Source organism: Psittacula echo (assembly GCF_963264785.1).
Source record: "Psittacula echo genome assembly, chromosome: 4".
Taxonomy (NCBI): Eukaryota; Metazoa; Chordata; class Aves; order Psittaciformes; family Psittacidae; genus Psittacula; species Psittacula echo.
In genome coordinates this window covers 39,736,389-39,760,168 of record NC_137738.1, presented here as the reverse complement: position 1 = coordinate 39,760,168, position 23,780 = coordinate 39,736,389, and the positions used below count along the sequence as shown (strand labels likewise).

General features: G+C 41.0%; 1 protein-coding gene across 3 annotated transcripts; it reads right to left on the bottom strand.

The window, feature by feature from the left end:
- Positions 1–1,317: 1,317 nt before the first annotated feature.
- Positions 1,318–20,447, bottom strand: GINM1 (glycosylated integral membrane protein 1). 3 transcript variants are annotated; one of them, XR_013956578.1, is made up of 9 exons: positions 20,312–20,447; positions 11,169–11,228; positions 10,897–10,993; positions 8,523–8,674; positions 6,517–6,673; positions 5,622–5,752; positions 4,024–4,187; positions 3,015–3,300; positions 2,141–2,232 (listed from the first exon to the last, which is right to left on the bottom strand). XR_013956578.1 is itself a non-coding variant. In XM_080615252.1 (8 exons), exons 1-8 carry the CDS (start codon positions 20,414–20,416, stop codon positions 3,282–3,284), a joined length of 885 nt encoding a protein of 294 aa, XP_080471378.1. In that variant the 5' UTR covers positions 20,417–20,447; the 3' UTR covers positions 1,318–3,281. The 3 variants fall into 3 exon arrangements, 2 of the variants coding, with proteins under 2 accessions (XP_080471378.1, XP_080471377.1); XM_080615252.1 differs by having other exon boundaries at positions 1,318–3,300; XM_080615251.1 differs by lacking the exon at positions 3,015–3,300 and having other exon boundaries at positions 1,318–2,232.
- Between the last annotated feature and the right edge of the window lie 3,333 nt (positions 20,448–23,780).

The window sequence follows — 23,780 nt, the reverse complement described above, 5'->3', positions numbered from 1 at the left end:
AACCACTCATTTATGTTGCAGCTGTTTAGCATAGAGTGAAATCTCCTTGTTGCTGTGCAGGTGCTTGGTTTACAGTTTCGTAAGTAGGGATGCAAAGAACAGTCTCTGCAACAGCTGCTGCATTCTGATCTGCAGTTCAGTTCACACTGTGCTTGTGCTGTAAGGAAGAACTTGTATTTTGTGTCCACCCTGGTTCCCTCTTCCCCGAAGAAGCTAAACTTCAGCCTTATACATTGCTTCTATTTTGAACTATGTTAATGAAGGGCCCAGGGCTATGTGCATTATGTGGAAAGAACATTAATTTCCACATATAGAGGACTTTGCAACTGTTTGAAGACTTGCTCTTGTCTGTGCAGTCACCATGCCTCCGCTAGTCTTAGCTGTTTCCTGTTTAGCCGTGGATGATGACAGCCCCTCTGTCATGTATGTTCTTTAACTGAACTGCATTCTTTATTCAGATGCCTCTGTAGCTCTGCCATCATCTCTGTCTTGTGTGGTTACTTTACCATGATGGTAGGTAGCTGTCTGGTGATAAGCCCTGGAAAGCCCTGCTTGGGGCTCTGGGGATGTTGGCCATTGCTACTCATGCCAGATCAGCAGAGCAGCTGCCCTGCTCCTGAGTTTTATGGCTCCAAAGCACGCAGTCAGTTATCACACATCCCCCACTTCTGTTGTCATCCCTCAGCTAAACCTGGCTGATGCTGGGGATCCTGCACTCCCCGACCTCATTGAGCCTGAGGAAGTAAATGTAAATATGAACCACATGGTGCTACAACAAAAAATAGGTCTGTTTTTTTAGGAAAGGAAGTTTGAGCAGTGTCCCTGTTACCTCAGGCTAACATACACCACGCTGCACTGCTGGGTGGTGGGGTTTGGTTTGGTTGTTAGCAAGGTCAGTCACCATTAGAAATGCTTCTTCTATCCCAGCAGTGCTGTCAGTTTAGTGAGACAATTCAAGTTGTTCCTGTCACACACCAGCTGTAAGGACATATAACTGAGTAACTTTGAAAACTCATTACACATCGGATAACCTTTCATTAAGGGGGCAGATGTGTGTGTGTAATCCTAGCTTTTCGACCTCACTGTAACAGCTTTAGCTAAAAATGGGTAATTTCAGTCACTCAAATGATAACTCTGCTCAGTCTTACACCAGGTAGTTGATGTTCTTTTTTCTGCCCTAGTCATTCTTTTGACAAAGTGTCTTGTAAGTAAGAACAATGAAAAGCTAAAAACCAAATAGAGCTCACATCTAATGCATGTGGCAAACCACTGGGTTGCATAGATAAACAGAGCTGCACACATGAACACAGTCTGATAAACAATTTAAGTGTTTATTTGAAAAACGACAGCAGTACAAATGGGCAGGGGCAGACTGGGCCTATGCAGCAGTGGTAAGCCAGCCAGTACTGTTGTAGGAGCTTGTAGGATTTCATTTTCTCTGTTGAGACTTCGCAAAGTACTGCTGTCACAGGTACAAAAAGCACATTCTTCACAAGTGCCAACAGTTTCTATCAGTGGAAGGGGCCATAAAAGTGTAAAGTGCTTAAAATATAAATCTACCTTTCAAATTTGGTTTGCATATTTAAAACATAAAATTACTTAAGTAACACAAGGGCTTTGTAGTGATATTTTCCTTGCAAGGCACACTCAACCCTAAGAGACTTGACACCAGGTTGGGCAGCTTTGTTTAGGCTTGCAGGCACAGCTGATTGATGTTTGTGATACTCCTTCGTCCTTTTCTGAGGAATGCTATCGGGAGACTTCAGGACACCCTGAATTTCACCACCTCGATACTCAGGATAGCTGCCCTGGTTTATCAATGGGCATGAAGGCAGCCAGCATCCTGTCTGAGGTGTGGAAAAGTGACTTCACAGAAGTTAAAACCAATGGTAGCCCTCAGGGTGCAAAGCTGCTTTATTTTGAAACTTCTGAAAAAGCTGTGTTCTAACGGAGAGGCACAAGGAAGTCAGCTTTGGGCCTCAGCCTGAGTGTCCCTTTGCCAATTTATCAACTGATCGAGTTTTCTTAGTAGGAAACAAACATGGTATTAAGATCAAGTGCCAAATTTCAGGTCAACTAAAAATATGCTGTTAAAAAACAGTAATTCCAAAGCAAACACGGCATTAAGTACATGTTTTCTCATCTAAATTATTTTTCCTGTCTGGAAGATCTGAAGGCAAGCTGATGGTAATCACCGGTACAAAGCTGACTTGATCCAGAAGAAGGGTGCCCCTGAAAGGTAAGATTACCTGGCATTAGAAAACAATCTACAAAACAATTCTGCGTTCTGAAAATTAGGTTTATTCTTGAGCTCATCAACATACTTTAAATCAATACATTAATTATTACCCTCATGATACCTCTTTTTTAAAGTAGAATGAAAACTTGATACAAAACTGGCTCCAAAATGAACTAGCTGTAGTTTCAGTGGGGTCCCTTCACCCAGTTTCTACATCTGAAATACCAGCAGTGTGGGCTCCATAGGCTCAATCTCACAGCAGCCTCATAGCTGTCTGACGTCAGAAGCTACTTCATCAGGCTCTTGCACCTAATTCTCTAGCTAAAGCTCCCAGTTTTATCAGTGCACTGTGGAATGGCATCACAGACTTGGGACGAGGTCCTGATACACATCTGCAACTGCATCATTCACCAAGTGAGACCTACTCATTCTTACTGGTTTACAGTCATGAATTAAACTGCTACCACATTTTACAGGACCACATTTTACAGGACCACTTTATAGAGTTAGCAAGAAAATGCGAGTGTGTTTTTGGGTGGGGTTGGTTCATTGTTTTGTTTGGTTGGTTGGGTTTTTAGCAAGGACACACGATCTTTCCAGTGTAACAGTACCCTGACATGCTCTGACAAGCCATGCACAAGCCCCATGCTCTTCTGCTCTGTACTCACCTCTGCCATGGACACTTTGGTGAACTGTTTATGTGGATTAGATTTTATTTTTTCCCCTAATTCTACTTAGTTCAAAGTTTCACACATGGCAGTTTTAAGCTACTTACTGCTGGGGGGGTACATGGTGTTTCTTGACTCTTCCTGCTCTAACAAGTTAGAAGAAATACTCGAACCTGACAACATGCTTTGTGAAGTGTCAGGGGAAGCATGATCTCTTCTGTCACTGCAAGTTTCTAACTTTCCTGATCTTCCAGCTCTCTATTTTTCTAGCTCTGTCAGATGGACTAAGGCCACTCCTATCCCTGGGGTGATACATAAATTAACTGCACGCAGAGCCATTCAGAAGCCCAGCTGGTCAGCTGCATTCAAAGACATCAGTTGTGCTTGTGGTGCCTGAAAAGAATATATGGTTCCAAGGGTTAGGTCTTCCAAAATTGACTTGGTTTGCCTTAAAATGTACACACTTGCCCATTCCAGCACTAAATCTATGCTGATTTCTTATCTGCAGTTACTAATTCATCTTTCCACCCCTTGTTTGGAGAGCTTGCTTCTCTGAAAAATATTCCTATTGCTGGTAACACACCGAGTGAATAAAGCCATCCGCAGTCAATAAGCTTTACTTACGACCTTTTGCCACCAATTGAAATGGCTTGTAAGCTGCCTGCATAGGTAGCTCCTCCTTGGAGAATTCCCATGCAAGTTTGCAAAGTCAAATTTGAGGCCTTCCATAACAACTATAACAACTCCGACACAGTGGGAATATGAAAAGATGTAGAGTTGCTGAAACTGTTTAGCTCCAGCTTTACCCCTCCTCTCCCAGCAACATGATTCTATGACTCTATGTTAATGGTGTCTCACAACATAGTCCTTAGAAGACTTGATGAAAATCTGGCAGTCTGACAGCCAAGCTGAAGATATTTCCAATGAAAGATTTTCCCATATTCCTCTGAAATGCCTGTGTGTCGACAGGGCACTTGGAATGGGAAGTTACCAGCAGCCTTTTCACTGAATTGTTGACACCTTCTTCAGGCAGAACGGGGCTGCTGCTTTAAAGATTTTTATTTTTTAGTTAGTGTTTTGCCTTCATCAGAGAAGCAAACACCAAAAATGACTTACTTGTTTTCACAGGAAGGGAGGATCACCTTTAGAACTTTGAGAATAAGAGCTGCTCCAGCAACTCCAACTACAATGACTTCCATCAAACTGAAGAAGATGGGTAAAGATCGCAACCAGAATCTGCACAACACTGTCCTCAAATCTTCTACCCATTGGCACATCACCTACAACCAAATAGGTAAAAATAAAAAGACAGGCTGCAAAACATAGCAAGTGTGGGTTTTGTAGATACTGGTGAATTGCATTGTGTGGTGATAGTTTTACTGGAACTTATGTATGCTTAAACATACATATAAGCAGGGTGAAACTGACTGGTGACTCACAGCTCTTCTATGAGGTTTGGAAGAGGCAAAGGTTTAATTCTCTGCTCATCCTAGCAGAGTTCTCTGAGAGGAAAGGCCACTTTAGAAAATAAAGGACACCTAACAGAGCAGGTAAAGGGTGAGCAATGTGGAGAAGCTGTGATACCAAGGCAGCGTACAGAAGGGAAAGCATTACTGGCAGCCTGGGAGAGAGGTAGCACCTTCTCTAGCCTATCTGTAACTTCCAGCCTACTGTTCTGGCCCTCCTGTCTCAGCAGCAGGTTATAAAGTGTTTTCTTTCAGCCACAGAGAAGGCCATGATGCCTCTCCTTACCTCACCTGGAACCAAAGCTTCTCAAGCTGTTGCTGTGTTTCTTACAATGGGAGAGAGCAATGGCCCATCTCCCAGAGAGGTAAAACTGACTTAAAGCTAAATGAATTGTATAAGCACTTTGCTTGATATAAATATAGCAACTCTGATGTCATGAATATCTCTGAGGTCAGAACACTGCAAGATTCTAAAGTAAACATCCAATTCCTCCCTGCTAAGGGGTAATTTAGGAAGTGTTTTGTTTGTTGATTTTTCAGTTTTGTTTTGGGTGATTTTGTTGGGTTTTCTAAAGTTTACTAGAGTGTCTGTAAAAGTCTGTTCTTAGTGGCTGGCTGTGGGGATTTCTTAGTCTTCTGTGGAAGTCAGTTCCTGCCATGTACTTCACACAAGAGAAAATCCTGGTCTTTAATAAATATAAAGCAGTAAAACAGTACTCTGAGAAGTCAAATACCAGGTTAAGCAGGAATGACAATTCCAGAAATGAGCTATTACATATTATGCTGGGTTTTGGGTTGTTGTTTGGGTTGGTTTTTTTTCCAAATTAAAAATAAAGCACCAAAGACAAAGGCCTAGGAATGTTATACGCCTTCTTAACATCTTCAAATGGATATTGTATTTGGTCTTCACATAAGGAAGATCCACTATCTAAATCCTAACAATACTGGGATTATTTTGTTCTGTAAACATCCACAAAGGAGGAAAACATAATATTTTTATATGGTGCTGTAGAGAAAATTGAAAATGGGGAAGTTCATTCCCTCAAACTGTAATACTGGATAACATTCAGCTTTATCCGCAGCATGTTACTACGTTTCCTCCTAGAAATGTCACCAAGCTGTATGTATTTCTTCCCTTGGGAAACAAGGCAAAAAAAACGAGGGAGGGAGGGGAAAAATCCCTGCTTTTCCTTTTTAAACCATTCTTTAAAGGTTTATGCTAATAATTCAAACAAACAACAAAACTACCTTGTAAGAAGAGGGAGGTTCTATCCTAAGAGGGGTCTCTGGTAACTTGCCAGGTAATGCCTCTTCATCTACTGTGGTTTCCACTTGCCGGATGAGATACTGACTGGTAGTTTGCAGTGGATCTTGAGTATCTGAAGAAGAAAAGCTAGAGTTCAGTGGGGGGCTTGTTTTTGATTTGACTCACTGTTCAGGAAGACAAAGACATGCTGCATTTCTGTACTTACAGTACATTTCTCACACATTTACAGCAAGAACATAGAAGGCTGACTTTTTTTGTTTACTTGAGTAGTGAACTTGCTAAGCAGCAGTGTTAGAGTGCAGCCTTAGCTGTGCCCTTAAATTCAGCTTCAATTTCAGCTGCTGCCAGATTAAAAAGAACTAGATAAAAATATTTCATCTCCTATGAGATCCCTGAGAGTTTTTAATTAAATAGAACTGAAATAAGATTAAGGCATCAAATAACTTCTCTTGCTTTTAAGATACTCAAGTTTAATAACATAAAATTATTCTCTGGTTTGGAAGTGACCCAGACAGGTATTTCCTCTCTGGTTTTTCTTTCATTCTCAGGAAAAAGGGGGAGCTTTAGAGAAACTTCCATCATAGCTCTGAGACAGAAATTTATTCCTGTGAGATTTCTGGGTTGCAGACTGACAAGTATCAAGTGCTTCAAAGGAGAACAGATTTGAAAACAAACAAACAAAATACCTAAATGTAGAAGAGTTGAATTTAGATGTTTAACAAAAACAAAACCAAACTACATTAAAGAAAACATTTCCATGCCAATGAAGAAACTATTCCACTATGTAAAACATAGGAATAATGATGTTCTTTTGCCCTTGTAAAGGAATACATCAACCATGGATAAAAAATCTTATGTAACAGCTAAGAGAGATACCTTTTCCTGAGAGGCTGGGAAGTGTAAATAACATGTCGTTGTCCCTTGGGATGGAATACAGCATGCTCTCTTTCAAAGGGACAGTGTAGTTTGAATGTCTAAGTACTCTCAGGTCCTTTACTAAAATATCTATTTCTGTTACTTCTTCCTGCTGAACCTACAAGAGATGCAAATGTGTCAATATTGCTGAGTTTAAAGTAAGAGTGAAGTAGGCTGGCAAAGAAAACCAATGCATCACATAAAACTCCAGGCCATTAAGATTTAGACATAGGGATGTTAAAAACAAAAAAATGCAATAACATGAGGTAGTTGCTCCATGGGCTTTTACCCAAGTCTTACATAGCTTTTTATGATCCTCTTTCAGGGAGGCATTTTAGGGCATGGAAAACTCAAGTATGTAGTGAAAGAGCACTTGCAAACATTGAAAGTGTTGCTGAGGCAAGTCTGACAATTCTGCTTTTGTAGTAGTGTTACTTTTTTCCAGCAACCAAAAGAGTATGTGTTTTCCTCCTTTTCCAGTGATGCAGTGGACCCTTTCACTTAATCACTGCAAGCATCACTTAATATAGAACACATTCAGCATAACTCACTACATTCAATAACTGCATTCAGGCCAAGAACTGACAGAAATCCAGAGTGTTTATGATCATAATTATAACTGCTACACAGAAATGTAACTAACAGAAAAGGAATGGAGGATGTGATAGTTTCACTCATGCTTTCAGAACAGTAGGCCAACCAACAATCTCCTTTTGCTTCAAACACACAAGAGAACAATGTGAAGAAGCAGATGGTCATTACTGTCAGCTGACAACTAATGAGAAAGATGGAAAACTTTTGATTTAAACACTTAAGGAAACCATATTAGGTTTTGAGTTGTTCTTGTCAGATCCCTATGAAAATAGGAAACGCATTGTGATGCCTAGTTTGAGATCTGCCTCTAATGTGAGATTGTGTAACTACTGAATCAAACCAAGGATAAATTAGCCTCCTGGAAGTGGGATAAACACTTCATTAGAAAAGCTTCAAACTTGTCAGTGGGATTTTTCATTAACAGAGTAAAAATTTGATGTGATGCAGATCCCTGTAAAAAACAGGACATGCTGAGCATGCAATTAATGAAGGACCAGTGGTATTATCATCATTCTCCTGTTATAAAAAAAGCAGAACATAAGCCAGCTTCTAAAGAGCCTGGCCACATGCAAGATGCAGACATATAGTGAACCAAAAATACAACATTTTTTCTGGCTTCAACAGCTGTCTCTTCTCTTCAGAACCTCTCTGGTTAGAAAAATAACTATACTTTATTGGTGATTTTGAGAACTCAGTTCTGCACATTTCAGTCTTGGCTAGAACTGTAACCCCTCACGTTCACTGGTATTTGTGCAAATACTGTCAGAATGTAGGATTTTTTTTCCTGTTAATCTCAAAATCCATTTCATTATTAAAACTTTTATCCAAATGAATTAATTATCTTACATGCAAAATATCCCAGGGCTAAGCTCTCAGATATTGTGGGCTTTCACAACAAGCCCACCTGCCATAACAGTTTGCTGCTGTAAGCTGTTCCCCATGCTACATGCCTGAAACCCTTTAGAGCTTGGGATAAACAATGGGGAAAACCTCAGGACGAGTAACAAGCCCATGCCCCTTTTATTTATTTTGTACATTATTTGTAGATGAAGTATTGCTTGTGAGTCTGACTTTGCATATGTGCACGTTTTGAAAGAGCATGTGACACAGTGATGTTCTAACAATTATTACATTATAAGTAAATTATTAAATACAAATAGAAGCATTACAACTTGAAGACTCCTCAGGAATCATCTTTGCTACTACCTGAGTAACTTAGGTTGGTATTACCTCCCTCACTACCGTGCTAGCCAGCATTAGCTTATGTACTTTGTGCTCTAATCACCAACCAGACGCGTGTAAACCTTTGAATCCTTGGTAACAACTTGCCTCTCATAAATTAAACCCAAGCAGAATGTTGGGGGTTTTTTTACCTGTTTTCCATCAATTTCTGTCACTTCTTCCTGAATGACAATCAGCTGCAAATCAGAACTGGATGCCAAAGGCCACTTGTGAACCATAATGCGAACACTGACGGTTCCCAGGCGCTGCTGATCTGGTAAGTTATCCAAGTTTCTGTTCTCCACTGTTAACACACAATGCCACAGTTTTCAAAGAGACACCATCCCAACCAGAAAGCAGTACACAACCAAGGGGCAAACAGTTGCAATTCTGACCTAGATGCAAAGGCACATGTAGCATTTGAATAAAAAGTCATTACAACTACAGAGGACCAGTAGCATTCAACCAGAGATGCCTGAACAGTTGTACAGAAGTCTGTACTATGCTGATGTCCTTAACACTTCCACAAAACTGCTGTTATAAGCTGTAGTAATCTGGGCAACAGGTAGAACTGATGCCGCGGTTTTTTACCAAATCAAACTTGGAGCAGGTCTCATGATACAACACAGCAGACAACAGCAGCACTGTATGATCCCCAGACTGAGGAAGCTTGCAAACAGCATCGCATCCCTGCCTTTGAGGTTTGCATTTAAACACTCTGGGCACCACTCTTTGGCTTTGCTATTGATGCATTCCTATTTAAGTTGTCCAAACAAGTTCATAAGAGTAATGCCACAGCCCAGTCAGCCACCTGTGTAAACATCTTGATTCGCAAAACATTCCCCTTCCTCTCAATACCGAAACAAACATGCTCTTTTCCACACACACCTAATATACTACTCAAGGCAAGTTTCCTCTTATGTGTTTTTTCTATGCCCCCCCATTTTCATATGTGACTGATGACACCTCAAGCTCTCTTCCTACCCAAAACCTTTCAGCTATTTCAACAACCCAATATTCCACAAGTACAGAGAACTGCCTTTCAACCCTTGCTGTTGCTGCATAGATTTGGTACCCTTCTACCAGCTGCCGTATCTCTACAATGGGTGAGGGCACAGTAGAACTGCAGTGCTGCATAAATGTAGGAGTGGAGGTGACAGATCTCAGAGCATGAATATTTAAATCAAGTTTATTTCTACACACATTCAGGACTATTCTTCCTCTCTGTTAACAGGCAACAAGTATCTCAATATTCCCTTAGCATTTTACAAATATTATCTGAACCTATTGTTGAGGATTTAATAGGTAAACAGAATAAACATAACAGAGGCTACTGTGCTGAGGACTCAGACCCAAACAAGGAGATAGACAGTTCTAGGTTACTACCTTCCAGGTCAAATATGTATTTTTCTCTCTGTTTCAGATTCATGTTCATACTTGTAGTCATTGCAAGCTATACAGCTATGATTTGGGAAATTAACAGGAACTACAGTAGAGTGCTCAGCAGCTCTCAGAATTAGTCAATAAAATCGTATCTATTTTTCTGGACTCAGTTGTCTTGCAGGTAGATGACATTTTGTCTTGGTTTTTTTAGTATAGAAAAAATAGAAGCAATGTAAACATAATTATCTCAGAAAAAGAGAAGTTAATTACTGCTCTCCCTCTCCAGAATAGCACCAAATTAATAATTAAATATGCTTGGGAATTTGGGTTCAAGAAACAAGGTCATGGCTCAGAGAACCAATTTAGAAAAAGCATTAGTACTCTCTAAGTACATGTCTGATTGTAAGGAGAGGATGACCTCAGAAACCAAGCTAGAGACTAGCTGCACCTGATCCATCAAGAGATCATTCTGAATACAACAGAAACTTAAATGAGCATAACAGCACTTGTTTAATTAATTATACAGTATGCTCTGTGGATCTCAAAAAATCACAGTACTTTCTGTTCTTTCACAAAATGTGTAGCACTGAATCAGTGGCAAATATAGCAGTGTCAAGATAATTCGAAGTCATTAACCACTGCAGGACACTAGCAAAAAACTGCAGTGTTTGTGCTGTAATAGCCTACCCAGCAGAAACTTTTTTGTCCAGTGTACACAGAAATGAGATAATTAAAAGATCTTCCTAATAATAATTCATACTTTTGTTATTGAATCTCCTTTTGGATATATGCCAGACAACCTTGGGACACAGCTATTAGCAGGGTGGAGCTGCATCCTTCTATTTACATTGTCTAGCTTGTACTGCAAAACATTCTTTTGAAAAGATAGGCAGAGCCTGGATTTCAGATTAGACCATTTACATATCAGAATGTGAAAGTGACTTCAGAACAAGGCAGTAAGGTTTTTTCCACCCATTTTAGTAGCAAAATTATCCCACCTTGGGAAATGATTTGCTTCTATGATGCTCAGGTTTGCAGAGTATGAGAACATGTAGTCACTGTAAGCTTTGGTTACTAGATAACAGGGAAGCTGAATACCCCAGGGGATAGGAAATAAAAAAAAAACAAAAAGGGAATACTCACATATTACTGTTTGACATGTTACGTGGGCAACCCTGCTTTTCATAGGGAAATCATTTAGGTAGACCTGTCCATTAGCATAGGTGATATTAAAAACAACCTGAAAAACAGACAGACAGAATGAGTGTATGGTTCCTGGCACAATGCTACAGTTCTGTTCTCAGAGGAACACACCATACTGACTGACATCAGAGAAAACAATGCATTTGCATCCACACACAGACTTTATTTCACTGCACATTAATTCACTGAATAAACTGAAAAACTGGACAAACCTGTGCTTTGTGAAATTCCCCATCGCTTTTCAACATCGTAACATTGACTCTGATCATTTCCTGGAAAACAAGGGGGAGAAGAGACTTAAGTTTCTGAGGAAACACATCAGCCACTGAAGGCCACAGGCAACTTTCACACACAGTCCTGACAGAATGATAGCATAAAATCCCCAGAGCACATTCCCAGGCTTTCCATCCAGCAGACAGAAGAAGGAGGGATATGCTTACTTGCTCCATGTAAGGATTCGTTTGGAATTTTCCCCCTCTTTTTAATAAGAAGCATTGATGAGAAAGAATTACAGCTGCACCCCTTATGTATAAGGTTTTTTTAAGTAAGGATAGAATGATAGTAATCAAGCTAAATTCTCAGGAGAACTTGTTTCACATGGATATAATGGAAAAGAAGCCTCTTGTATTAGCTGAAAAATAATAGAAAATACAAGGTAAAAACCAGATTCTCTACAAATTTTTTTAAGCACTCCACTTAGTCTTCAAGATGGAGTACAATTTAATGCACGTTAGCCTATACCAAAGAATACTCAGTTTTGTCAATGTCAGCTGTAATCCTATTTCTTTTCTTTGGTTATCATTCCCAAATTACACCACATGGAACACCTACATACTTGGAGGTAATAGGGATTTGCTTCTTTCTTTCAAACTCTATTAATTGCTATAATTTATTGACTGACTCATTCTATCCTCTCATTTGCCCCTGCAATGTCAGGGGCTGTTTTACAGATGGAACCTTACATCCCCCAGGGCTGCCCCTGACAAAACCCACACACAAAAGCCAAATCTCTCTTGGATATTGCCGAAAGTGATAATTGTCACACTGTTCTCCTGAGTCACCTCTTCAAAAATAACAATAAGCTCCCTATTTGCCTTTTGGGAGTCTTAAATGATTCTAATTGTGTTTAATTTTTCTTCTGGAAAACCTTTCCATATCCTCAGCATCTTCTTCAGCTCTGTGTTTGAGTCATTGTTTCAGAACTAACAGCTATAAAGCAAGTCATGTCTCAATAAAAAGTTTAGCTCGCTCAGAATTTAAAATAAATAAATAAAAATTTAAATATATAAAATGGGGGTTTGTTTGGGATTTTTATAAAACACTAGATTTTCAACCAGGAAATACTTGAAATATAAAGTACCTAGCATGATATAGTCCCAGTTCATGAACTATGTTGTGTTAACAGGGTGAACGCTGTGCATCACCCATTCCCTCCGGTGGGTGAAAGTGGGTGAGCTGGGATGGTGCTCAGCTTTCCTGTGAGCTTCTTGCAATAGAATCAGAGAATCAAAAAGGTTGGAAGAGACCTTTAAGATCATCAAGTCCAACCATTACCCCAGGACTGTCAAGACCACCACTAACGTGTATCACTGAGGGCCTCATCGACATGGTTTCTGAACACTTCCAGAGATGGTGATTCCACCACTGCCCTGGGCAGCCTGTTCCAATACCTGATTACCCTCTCTGTCAAGAAATCTTTCCTAATATCCAGCCTAAACCTCCCCTAGCACAACTTGAGGCTGTTATCTCTTGTCCCATCACTTGTTCCTTGGGAGAAGAGGCCAACACTCACCTCACTACAACCTCCTTTCCGGTAGTTGTAGAGAGCTGTAAGGTGCCCCCTGAGCCTTCTCTTCTCCAGACTAAACAACCCCAGTTCCCTCAGCCGTTCCTCCACTTTACCGAGTTATCCTGTCTGGCCTTTCATTGTGTTTGGCATGTATCTCGCGGTTCCTGCCTCATGTAGATTTTGGTATGGGGTGTGTAGGGTCAGAAGATTGGCCACAGCAGGAGCCGTTGAGTTTTGGGTGCGGCACTGCAGGAAAGACCAGTGGGAAGCCAGGGGAAAAGAGCAGTGAGGAATTCGCCTCCAAGGAAGGATTAAGTGAGCTGAGACCATTAGGATAAAACCAGGTTGATTGAGTTGGAGGACTGTTATTTTCCATGGGAAGACACTATGAAGAGCAATGAACAACCTGTTCATAAATTGCAGCAAGGAAGCATCAGGTGAGACATTAGGAAAACTTTTAATGTTAAAAAGTAGCTGAGTACTAGAGTAAACAGTAAATAGCTGGGGAGAGCGTAAAAGTTTTGGACATGACTGGAGCGCTTTAAGAATAAGCCTGTCAAGAATGACATCAATATAGTTGATTCTGACTCTGAAAAATTGGTCTTCCTCTGATCCTTGAGATGTTTCTGTACCAGTTCAGGAATGTTTAAAGCAAGGACAATTGAAAACTGATTATTTTTTAGCAGCAAAACTTGTAGGTGTATTTTAAATGTTTCTTAGCAAGACTGGCATGAAGTCTTGTGAGACTGCTTAGTGAAGAGGCAAAACAAGAACATAGATGACTCAGGAGAACGGATGTACAAAATATGGGATGTTACCAATAGAATTTGTTGGATCTGGATGTGAACAGACTGGTCACAGGAATGACAAGAATATGAGTTCTTCCTTACTTATAAACACAAAATTGCAAGGGTCATGGTGTAGCTGCTGTACTGGAGTATTAATCATTGCTCTAAGTTACTGAGTAGCTTTATGAACCCGTGCCATTCTGGAGACGCACCACCATCTCCTGGGATGATGGTGAGAGCAGGCATCTCCTAAAGAGATGCTGCAAGGACAGGCAGGCAGCAGAGCCAATCCAACAGCCTGTGTCCATCAGAACAAGGGGCCGGGCTCTCTCCCCCCAGCTGCTTTCTCGCTTCTCTTGTGCTTGTGCAGCTCTTCCTTGCTTGTTCAACTGACAGAAAAATAGTCTGGCAAAAAAAGGGAAAGTTTTCCTGCCAATTTAATGAGCTAAACTGGCTCACCGGCTTTGCGTAAATGAGAGGGAAGGATGATGTGTGGGAGAGAGCTATGCTCTTTCAGTGGCAGAGGCAGCAAGCAGTTAAGCTGTCTTACTTGTCTGCACGCTGGGATCTATTTTTTGTAACTCTGACAGCACGGAAGTGATCCATTGACATATTTTCATCTCTTAAACATGTAATATGCTCTTCAAGTGCAAATTTTAACTATCTACCAGAATTCACGACATGCTTTTGGATACGGCGTCAACAGAATTGACAGCTGTTTTGAAGAAAAATAATCACTGCTTATATAGCTCACTTTTTGTACATTTAACGCTTAGTTGTTGAGCATATCTATCTTGCCCTATGCCTTTCATTTTCAAATAATTTGATAAATAATAAAGTAGGGTGAATTTTCCTCTTTTTCAGCAGTCACAGGCTATCAGTCATTTCCTTTTTCTTGTAATCTCAGTGAGTCACTCTGGAGATGTTGAAAAAAGATTACAAAACACTTTCTGTGTAAAAGAACTCAAATTGCATTTGAGAACCGAACAACTATTAAGACTGCCTGGAAAATCCATCCTTTGTGCTCTCTGAATTCCCAGAAAACAGAAAAACCTAGGAAGTAATGATGCAAGGTTTTGATAATCTGTTAAACAGTTTGACAGTGTAGAAGACGTACAGCTCCGAGTGCTACAGCTGAGAGCTGAAAGGTCAGAGGATATTTTTTTCATGTTGTTAATGTACAACAGAATTCTTAAAACATAAGAAGAAAACAAGGTTTGAGGAAATCACAGGATGACAGAACAGATTACATCCTGTGATTATATTGCTACTTTGGTTCATATTTTCAGTTACAGTCTTCCAGTTCTCTAAGTAACTTGGTAATTTTCACTTAACTTGAATAGCTAGGATTGAAGTTCTCAAGAAAAGTCAGTATGAACACCTGCTTCCTAGAAGGGGCACTGAGAAAGAGATTTCTCTCAGTGGTCAGAGTTTTCCTGCTGATCCAACAAATGCATCTGAAGCACCAGTGACAGGTCATTTCCAACCAAAAGGTTATCTGTCCTGGATTTTAAGCCATGCTTCTTGTGATGCCAGATTTCTGATGAATCAGACTTGGATGTTTTCCAGTTGTTGGCATTCCTGCCTACCTGCATACACTGGTTAACACCTGTTGTTTTAAGGATTTTTTTACATTATAGTCTCACTTCAGAAGCTATCTGTTCATGATACAGAAAGCCAATCCTGTAGTAACAAAGTCACTGACAACAGGACACGCATCCTCTGCAGTAATCCATAATATTGCACTATCAAGTTCTGCAGAAGCTGTAAACGTGTGTAAAAACTGTCTGTACAACTTACAATACGCATCTCAGTATTAACAACATCATCAAAGTTCACATAAATTTCAGACAGTCCTGTAATTCATTGGAGTATTTGACAAAGCTGCACGTTGAGAGAGTGAGAATCAAAGGTCAGCCCCAAGAAGCAATTCAGGTCCTTAGGCATCAGGCTGTGCTTTCAGCTTACCACTGACATGATTCCATCATTCACAGCACTTTATCCCTTCCTCTGCCGGTGAATACCTTCACACAAAACACTCCACACCAAAAATGGCCCTATCATTCTTAATGCTGTCACAGGATGTAGATAGCTCTCCTGAGTTTTCCTATGATTTCTCATCACTGTTTTAGTGCTCCAGCAGTGATACTTACAGCAGTAATGACCACAGTACCTGTAAAGAGGACAGCACTTCCACCACAAATGTGTATCATTCTGCTCTAGGACAGCTAGGCAACAGCAGTAACAGGGACATACATTACAGTGAACTCATGATTTTTTGTGAACTTGGATCAATAGAGATAAGCAGGCAGTGACCATTTTCTAATCATTTCCCTTTCATTATGTGCTGCAATGGAACCCAGAAGCATTAACTGGGGCAGTATAATCCCAGTAGCTGCAGAACAGCAAGATAGGGAAAAGATGGCAGCAAAGAATATAAAGCATTTGGCATAATGTAAATGGAATATTAATTGATTCTTCCAGACTCCCATGGCAATGGCACACAAATCTACAGAGAACACTTCACCTAATCACAGCCTTTTATGAAAAATGCTGCACAAGACAAAGCTGTTGGTTCTGATCACACAGGAACTTCAAAGGGATCTGATGACAGAACCACAGAAAATCTTCTTCCAAGGGCAGCGGGTGCCTAATGGGGTGCACTGCACAGTTTCTCCCAGTACAGGGTAATGGTTAAGCCCTACACCACTGCATTAGTAGCATAAACCCTGTCTAGATTCTGGCACTTGCAGCCAGCCCACTTAAAGCACAGCTGTTCTTTATGGAGGCTTTCCAAACAAGGCTCTTTCTGCACTAGAAGGCCTGTGGGAAGTGGAGTGGGCAGCACTGGGAACAGATGGCATAGTGCTTTGCAAGATGGCCAGCTGTACAGAGACTTGAAAGACAGACAATCCCCTTGCAATGATTACACAAGCACTACTGGGATACACAGTTTGTGACATGAAAATGTAAAGTCCAAGGAAGGTTGCCAAGCAGATAAGAAATAGACAAATGAATAACTTGTTTCTGAATTTGGAAAGAGATTATGGGGAAAAAAAGTGTTTGAACAGACAAACAAAACTACCCCCCAACTTCACACCATTTGAGTTCTGGCACTAACATGGACAACTGGTTCCATTTTCTGCTTCTCATAATTCCTTCGTCAGACTCAAACCAGAGGTATGTTGTAGGATGCTGTCAGGCATAACTGAGTTCAGAAATAACCATGGTACAGGTCTGACATGACAGGTCTGATCTGATAAGTTTGCAAATCCCTCACATTTTACACAATTTTAGTACAAAATCTTCTCCAATAAGGTCTGGCATTTTTAAACTGCATGACAATATTTAGGGTAAGGTAATGAAATCCAGTATCTGCTTAAGTAACTAAGGCTGCTTAAGTAACTATCTTCAGTTCAGCTTATATAAATATCTCCATCTTAACATAAAAATCTAACATGGTGCTTTTGCTTTAATTTTCTGAACAAACACACTTATATTCCTTCCTTGCTTTACAATGAGTCTTGGTATAATATTGCTTATCCTTTCCTTTGCCATACGTATGTTGCTAGAATCAATCACCTTTGCTTACTCTCTATTAAATCAATTCATACTATGAATATTTTATCAGGAGTTTTAAAAGGTGAATACTTAGTCCCACATCACCAGGACATGAATGCATCATGCTGCTTTAATTTAATCAAATATACACGGAAAGATTATGTCAGATCTTTTAGGCATAAAGTTTCGAACATATGCCAGGCGGTTAATAGAGAAACTGGCACACAGCAATGAAAGAAACATTTCAGCATGGCACTATTGACAAGTTTCTTCTTTGATTAAAGTACATTATACTTACTGCACACATACTCAAATGGTTGATGAAGATTACTTTTTTCTGTTGTGAAATAATCCATCCACACAGAGGTTTCTTGCAGCCAACAAATAATGTTAAAACAATGTTTTTGAGGCAACTAAACTAAAAACCAAACCCATTTGGTAGGCAAGTACACCACTTAGAAAGAACACTGCTAAACCTTAATTATCAAGAACAAACAGAGTAAGCAAACAACAAAGCATTAGCATTTGGCCCACTATGCTTTTAGCCAGTTCCTATCAGCACATTAAAATAATACTCCGAAACACAAAACCTTATTCCTGACCTTGCACTAGAATAACATGGTCAGTTGTATTCCTGCATCATTCCCCACCTTTTTTGACTAAAAAACCCCACTTTATCTACTATTAATCAATCTGTAACCCAGTTTTGCTTATCCAAATTTCAGGAGAGAGAAGAAACTGAAAGCGCATATGCTGATGTTCAAAATAAAAGTCTAGATTTCAAAACACCTTAAGAAATGACAAGTATTGCACAAGAACCGAGACGTTCACATTCCAGAGCTGAACAAAAGCATTTCAGCCTTACAAAACATTATTCCAATGTCTCAGAGTTTTTCCTCAGTCCTTCCACTATGGTTTCTGTAACACCATGATCACCAACTTGGAAGTAAACTTTAATACCATGTACAAGAACTACAAAACATGCATCGATCAGTAGTGTGCTGCCAGTGGGCTCACAGAATAGTAAAGGACAGTTGTGGTACTCAGACAAAGAAAAGCTGTCCTGTTGATGCAGCATGCTCCCAACCAGCCTGCAGTCCCAGGCCATGCTGCTGAAGAAAGACCACAATTATTCTGACCCCAGTGCTCTTTGTCTTAAGTGTGTAGCTTCTGAAGCCAACCTGACAGTATGGCATTTTCGCTCTGCCTACTCCCACTGTAGGAACAGACAGTTCTGTTCCTACCAGGCCACCATAAACCAGCTCATGCTCAAAACCCAGCAGTAATAATTCTACTCAAAACTTTTCCAAGATGCACTGTGCCTTCTACATCAAAATGATCCTGTTTGTACGAAACAAACAGCGCACGAGGAAACACAAGCGTTTACATTTTTAAGCTTGAGATTTAAAAAGAAAAAACACCAGAGTAAAAATGTGTTGCCTTTTTGACTATTAGAAGAGCTGTTCTGCATATACTTATGCCACCACACCAATATAAAGCTAAAAAAGTGCAGATAGTTGCAACCATCAAAAACTGAGTTGACAGATCACCAAAGTAGTATGGCACAAATGGACAAAATCAGCTGACAAACAGCACAGCTATGCCCATAAGGCATTACACCCCAGTCATGAAGTCAAGCCCTATCAGCCCTCTAAACCATACCTATTCTATTTCTGCCCCCAAGCTGGCTTCCACAGGACTGCTCTGGCACTGCCCTGCTGTGCTCACTGGCGCTTTCAGATCCAAAGATAGCACTCACAGATGTGCCTCCACTTCTTGTACAACTGTCAGCTCTGACAAACAACTTTAATGTTATTCAGTGGAAGACAGTCTCCGGTTAGATGGCAAGAGAATAGGTCTGTATACTCCATTGTCACTCCATGTATCTTTTGACACATTCGAGCTAGCACTTCCCTGCTAAGATGGACAAGCAGAATACCCAAGGACTGAGCTGTGTCTGCTCTTTTTAGTGCACCTGACTCCAAGCACTTAGGCGCTTTTATAGGTGTCTGAAGATCTAAAGCCCCATTTTGAAAACAGATCTAAGTAAATCTCTCTTCAAATGTTCCTATAGAGAAGCAGAAACCAGGAAGTAAGCCCAGGAATCCCACTTTGCAACACAGGATGTGCCAGTGCAGGGCCTCTGTCAGGCTTTCTTGGAAACATTTTATTTAAATAAAAACAGAACAACCAACCGAACAACATCAGCAACAACAAAACCCAAAACCATAGTAAATTTAATCACGACAGCAACTTCACATTGGTTAGACAAGTGACTACAAACACAAAACACCTCTTCCCTCTTTGCAACCTCACACTTTGGGAGTTCACTATTACAACAATTAGAGGATGTATTCAGTCATGATTCAAGTACAGACCTAAGCATTCAGCTCTCTTCGGTAATTCTAGAGGTTAAAGATCACCAGTACCACAGCACATTTTTTTATTCCCACTGAGACTATCTCCTAAGCAGTACCCAAAAAATGCCTTCCACTTTTTAAAAAGCCACCAAATTTAATTTAAAACTAATCTTACCAAGATACAACATAGATACTGGAGCAAAAAAAAACAGAGCATGATGTCCCATAATATACCAATACATCGTAACCCTTTGCTTGGTTCAATTTGAGAACAGAAATCACTAAAAGCAAGCATGGATCTAAGGCACTGCATACTTCAATAGCACTGAAAGTCCAGACATGGGTAGACAAGCGTTAGAATACAGTGTAAATACATCTACGTTGCATAGAAGTAACAATCTCCCCCCCTCCCAGCAAACAGTCAAATATTATTTAGTATATCAAATCCTATATAAGTCATTAAAGAGAGGGGAAAACATTAACTGAATTTGTGGGAGATGCATAATCCTGTCCTTTTGTGCCATTTTTCCACATTTAGACCGAAATGCACTTGAGCAGCAGCTCAGCACTTTAAGCAGGGGTAACACACTTCAGTGTGCCGAACAGTACAGCCAGAAAACCCCCTCGTACCCAGCACACCGCCCTCCGGTGCCTTCAGCTTTGCCCGCTCCTTCAGCGGCAGCGATGCCACCCGCCCGGCCGTGCCAGCCAGCGGCCAAGCCGCTCACGGCCGCCCCAGAGCCGCCCGCTGTCCGGCAGGGTCCGGCTCGCCCCTCGGAAGGCCAGGGAGAGGGACAAGGTGAGGGACAGGGAGAGGGATAGGGACTGGCCCCGCCGCGCCCCGGGCCCATCGGTACCTGGCCCAGCTGAAGAGGCGCGGCGGGGCCCAGCACCGCGGCAGCCAGCGGCAGCAGCAACAGCGGTGGCAACAGCAGCTCTCGCCGTCCCAGCGCCGCCTCCATCTTGCGACCCGGGAATTAAAACAAAGTGAAACATCAACAAGCGGCGGCAGGGGCGGGGCGGGACCGGGAGGAAGAGGGGGAGGCGGTGCCTGGCCCCCTCCCGCCACCGCCTCCCTCCCTCCCTGCCCGCCTGACATTAAAGCTCATCCAGCTCCAACCCCCTGCCACGGGCAGGGGCACCTTCCACTAGACCAGGTTGCTCAAAGCCCTGTCCAGCCTGGCCTTGAACACTGCCAGGGGTGGGGCAGCCACAGCTTCCTCTGGGCAACCTGTGCCAGTGCCTCACCACCCTGGGCATGTGTGGAGATGCGTCTGCTCCTACAAATGTTCATTACCGTTAATAGGTGATTACAGCCTCTGAAAGCACTTTGTATAACAATTACCCATATAGCTAATGTTAATAATTCTCTATATGAAATGGCCAATGTATGCTTATCGAACTGACCTACTTCCTTCACTCCCTGAAGATACCTGCAGTTGTCCACCAGCGGCAGGGGTTATATGGCCAGAGAGATGCCCCGCTGAGTTCTGAGCACCACATGTCAAGAAAGGTTTCTTGAAAGCAAAAGTGCTCAGTGTGCCCCAGGGCACACTCTCAGAGAGAGTCATCTGAAAGGAAGAAAGCACTAGATGAAGTTTTAGAGGTGGATGTCTTCAACCTAGAGAAGAGAAGAACACAGGGAAGTTTAACAGTGGAGTCAAAACCATGGAAGTCCCAGGCCTAAGAGGAAAGGAAACAATCTGTATCTCCAAGTCCTCAGTGGACAGGAAGATTAAAAGTGCTTTAAGAAGGATAGCCATTGTCTGTTAGCAGACTTGCTAACGGCAAACATCGTCACAACTTGTCTGGGGAGGTTTTACTATAGCCAGAGCAGAGCAATAAATTAGCTGTCTTGTTGCAGCAGTCCGCAGACTGATTTAATATCGCTCTATGACTCCCACTTGGTTGACAGTGAACATAAATCCTAAGACCCACAGAAACTTACTATTTCATATGCAGTTTCATTCATGAGACAGCAGTGCAAACATCTGGCACAAGATAGAAGACATTAGAAAGCGAGGCCTAAAAGAGTCATATATATATATATATATATATATATATATATGGTAAGTCAGCTCCCCAACAAGACATTTTGCTGAATCTCAAATGGAGTGCATAAGAATTTTCAGGGATATGATGGCAGCTATAAGAATGCAGCTCTTGTTGGTACTTGCAGTCATTTGCATGTGCTGGTGGGAGGCAGTTTAAATTACCTAAATTCCTAACTGTGAGTTGCACTCCATGTGTAAATCAGAATGGGGCTTACTTCTAACAGGACTGGTGGATTCTAGATGAGCAAAGGCAAGCTGCAATACTACAGTACTTTGTGTATGAGATTCATTATTCAAATATTTACAAAAGGTACTAGAAGCATCATGATTAATGGTATTGGTGTACATAGAAATTCCAGGAAGCAAGGACTGCTGAACTGCAGAATTTATAGATGCGGCAAAGTTCAGGCTGGGTTCTAAGCTGACCTCAAGGAATTCAGTATCTCACTGAAATGGAAGAGGACATAAATGCCTGTTCCTTTTTGTCTGTCTCCTTTTACAGGTTTCCTGGAAAACCACCTATCAGGTAATGCTTTCTTTCTTCCTGTTTTTGTTTCCATCATCCTTCCCTTTTTCTCCCAGTCTTTTGCATTCCCTTTTCTTCAATCCTGTTTCTTCCTTCATTTTTATTCTCCTGGAACTTAATTAAAACTGCCAAAATTATGCACTAAAAATGCTTTCAACATACTTCTGTTTTCCCCAAATTTCAAAGCTTTCATTAGTTGCACAGCACAACAGATGCTACTTAACGTAAATGGTAAAATTCCTCACAATAGCTAAATAACTTGTGACCAGTTTCACAAGGGGTCTGTCCTTGCACCACTAAATAACCTACTTAGTGCCAGGACAGTCTGGGAGCATAAGGCTTCCCTTTCAGCTCAGACACACACCTCCTAGACTCCTCTAGTCTGCTGGTAAACGTGTCCTGACATTTATAAGTATTAAAATATGTAACATTTTAAAGTATTTTGAACTGAGATTGACTATTCTGCTTGAGCTGCAGAGGGTGCCAGAAGTGTAGTATTTCAGTACTGGTGTATTTAAGTTGAAAGTGATGGGTTTTTTTAAAGTGATCATGAGAAGCCATTTTTCCTGTGAACCTTCACTATAGGTGTGGGTTATTAGAAGGCAAAAGCCAGTATAACGAATAGTGAAATTACGATTTAATTTCTTTTATGCCTAAAATGAGTGGTAAAAGCCTGGACTGAGTTAGTGATATGCTTTCTTACTGACATGCAAAGTAAGAGTTCTTAGAGTAGCAAGTACATAGTTAAACTTCAGTCAGCAGAGGCCTGCATAAAACTGATGCACATCCCTCTTAAAGTTTCAGAGTAAAAAACGTAATGTGTGCTATAGTGCTTTCTTCCATCAATAACTGTTGTTCGGGATAGCTCAAAACCAGCCTTGAATCAATTTAGGATTGATGTACAGAGTCACAAAACCAATAGAGCACTCTAAAACACGATAGCACAAACAGCTTTGAAAACTCGTATGCTATCGAGGCAGAACACAACTTTTCTGCAGTGTACATCTTGGTCCCAGGACCAACCCATCATGTCTCCAGGACCATCAGGCAGCAGGATAGTGATGAAAAGTGGGCAAATTTCCTACCTGGCTATTTATAAAGGTGCTGTAATATAATGTGATGATCTGATATGACTATTATTGCTACTTAAAGGGAAAACCCTGTTCTTACCAACTGTACATGCACCTCTACTCCCAGCTGTGCATCCCTGTTCTCTCCCTTCGCTGGTTCCCTTTTACTGTATGGTGAAAACTCAGGTCACTAATCTGACAGGAATTAAATTCAGCAATAAGAAATAAATTGTTTTCCAACAGATTAGTGACTTGAATCGACTCATTGTGTGACAAGTACCAGAGCGTGATTCGCAAAGAGGCAAAGAGAGCACAGCCTCAAGTGGAAGCTCTGTGCTGGGCAGCAGGACCCCTTGTTTTCAAGGTTAAGAGCCTTTACATTAGTTCAGCTGTAACACATACGCCCAAGAACACTCTATAGAGGGTTGACACTCTGTAGTGTCAACTGGAAAGGAATAAATTAGGTTTGCTTGTCTGTCCTTTCTGTCACCCACAGTAAACTCTACAGGTTGTGTTCTGATCATGTACTCAATGCAAATATTTGGCCTGTTAATCACTTTATAACCTATTAATAATTGTGAGGTAAACCCGGTTTTCTTTGACTATATAGTATAAGCATACACACCCCTCGTTGGTGAGCACCACTCAAAACCTGCATGATTGGCCTCAAAACGCA

Bases quoted from the DNA above. Each gene is read 5' to 3' on its own strand.
- GINM1 (XM_080615251.1), bottom strand. From the start codon at position 20,416: ATGGAGGCGGCGCTGGGACGGCGAGAGCTGCTGTTGCCACCGCTGTTG. The intron at 11,229-20,311 runs GTACCGATGGGC...CTTGTTTTCCAG, and splicing joins CGCCTCTTCAGCTGGGCCAG to GAAATGATCAGAGTCAATGT. The intron at 2,233-4,023 runs GTAAGTCATTTT...CTTACCTTTCAG, and splicing joins CTCCCTTCCTGTGAAAACAA to GGGCACCCTTCTTCTGGATC.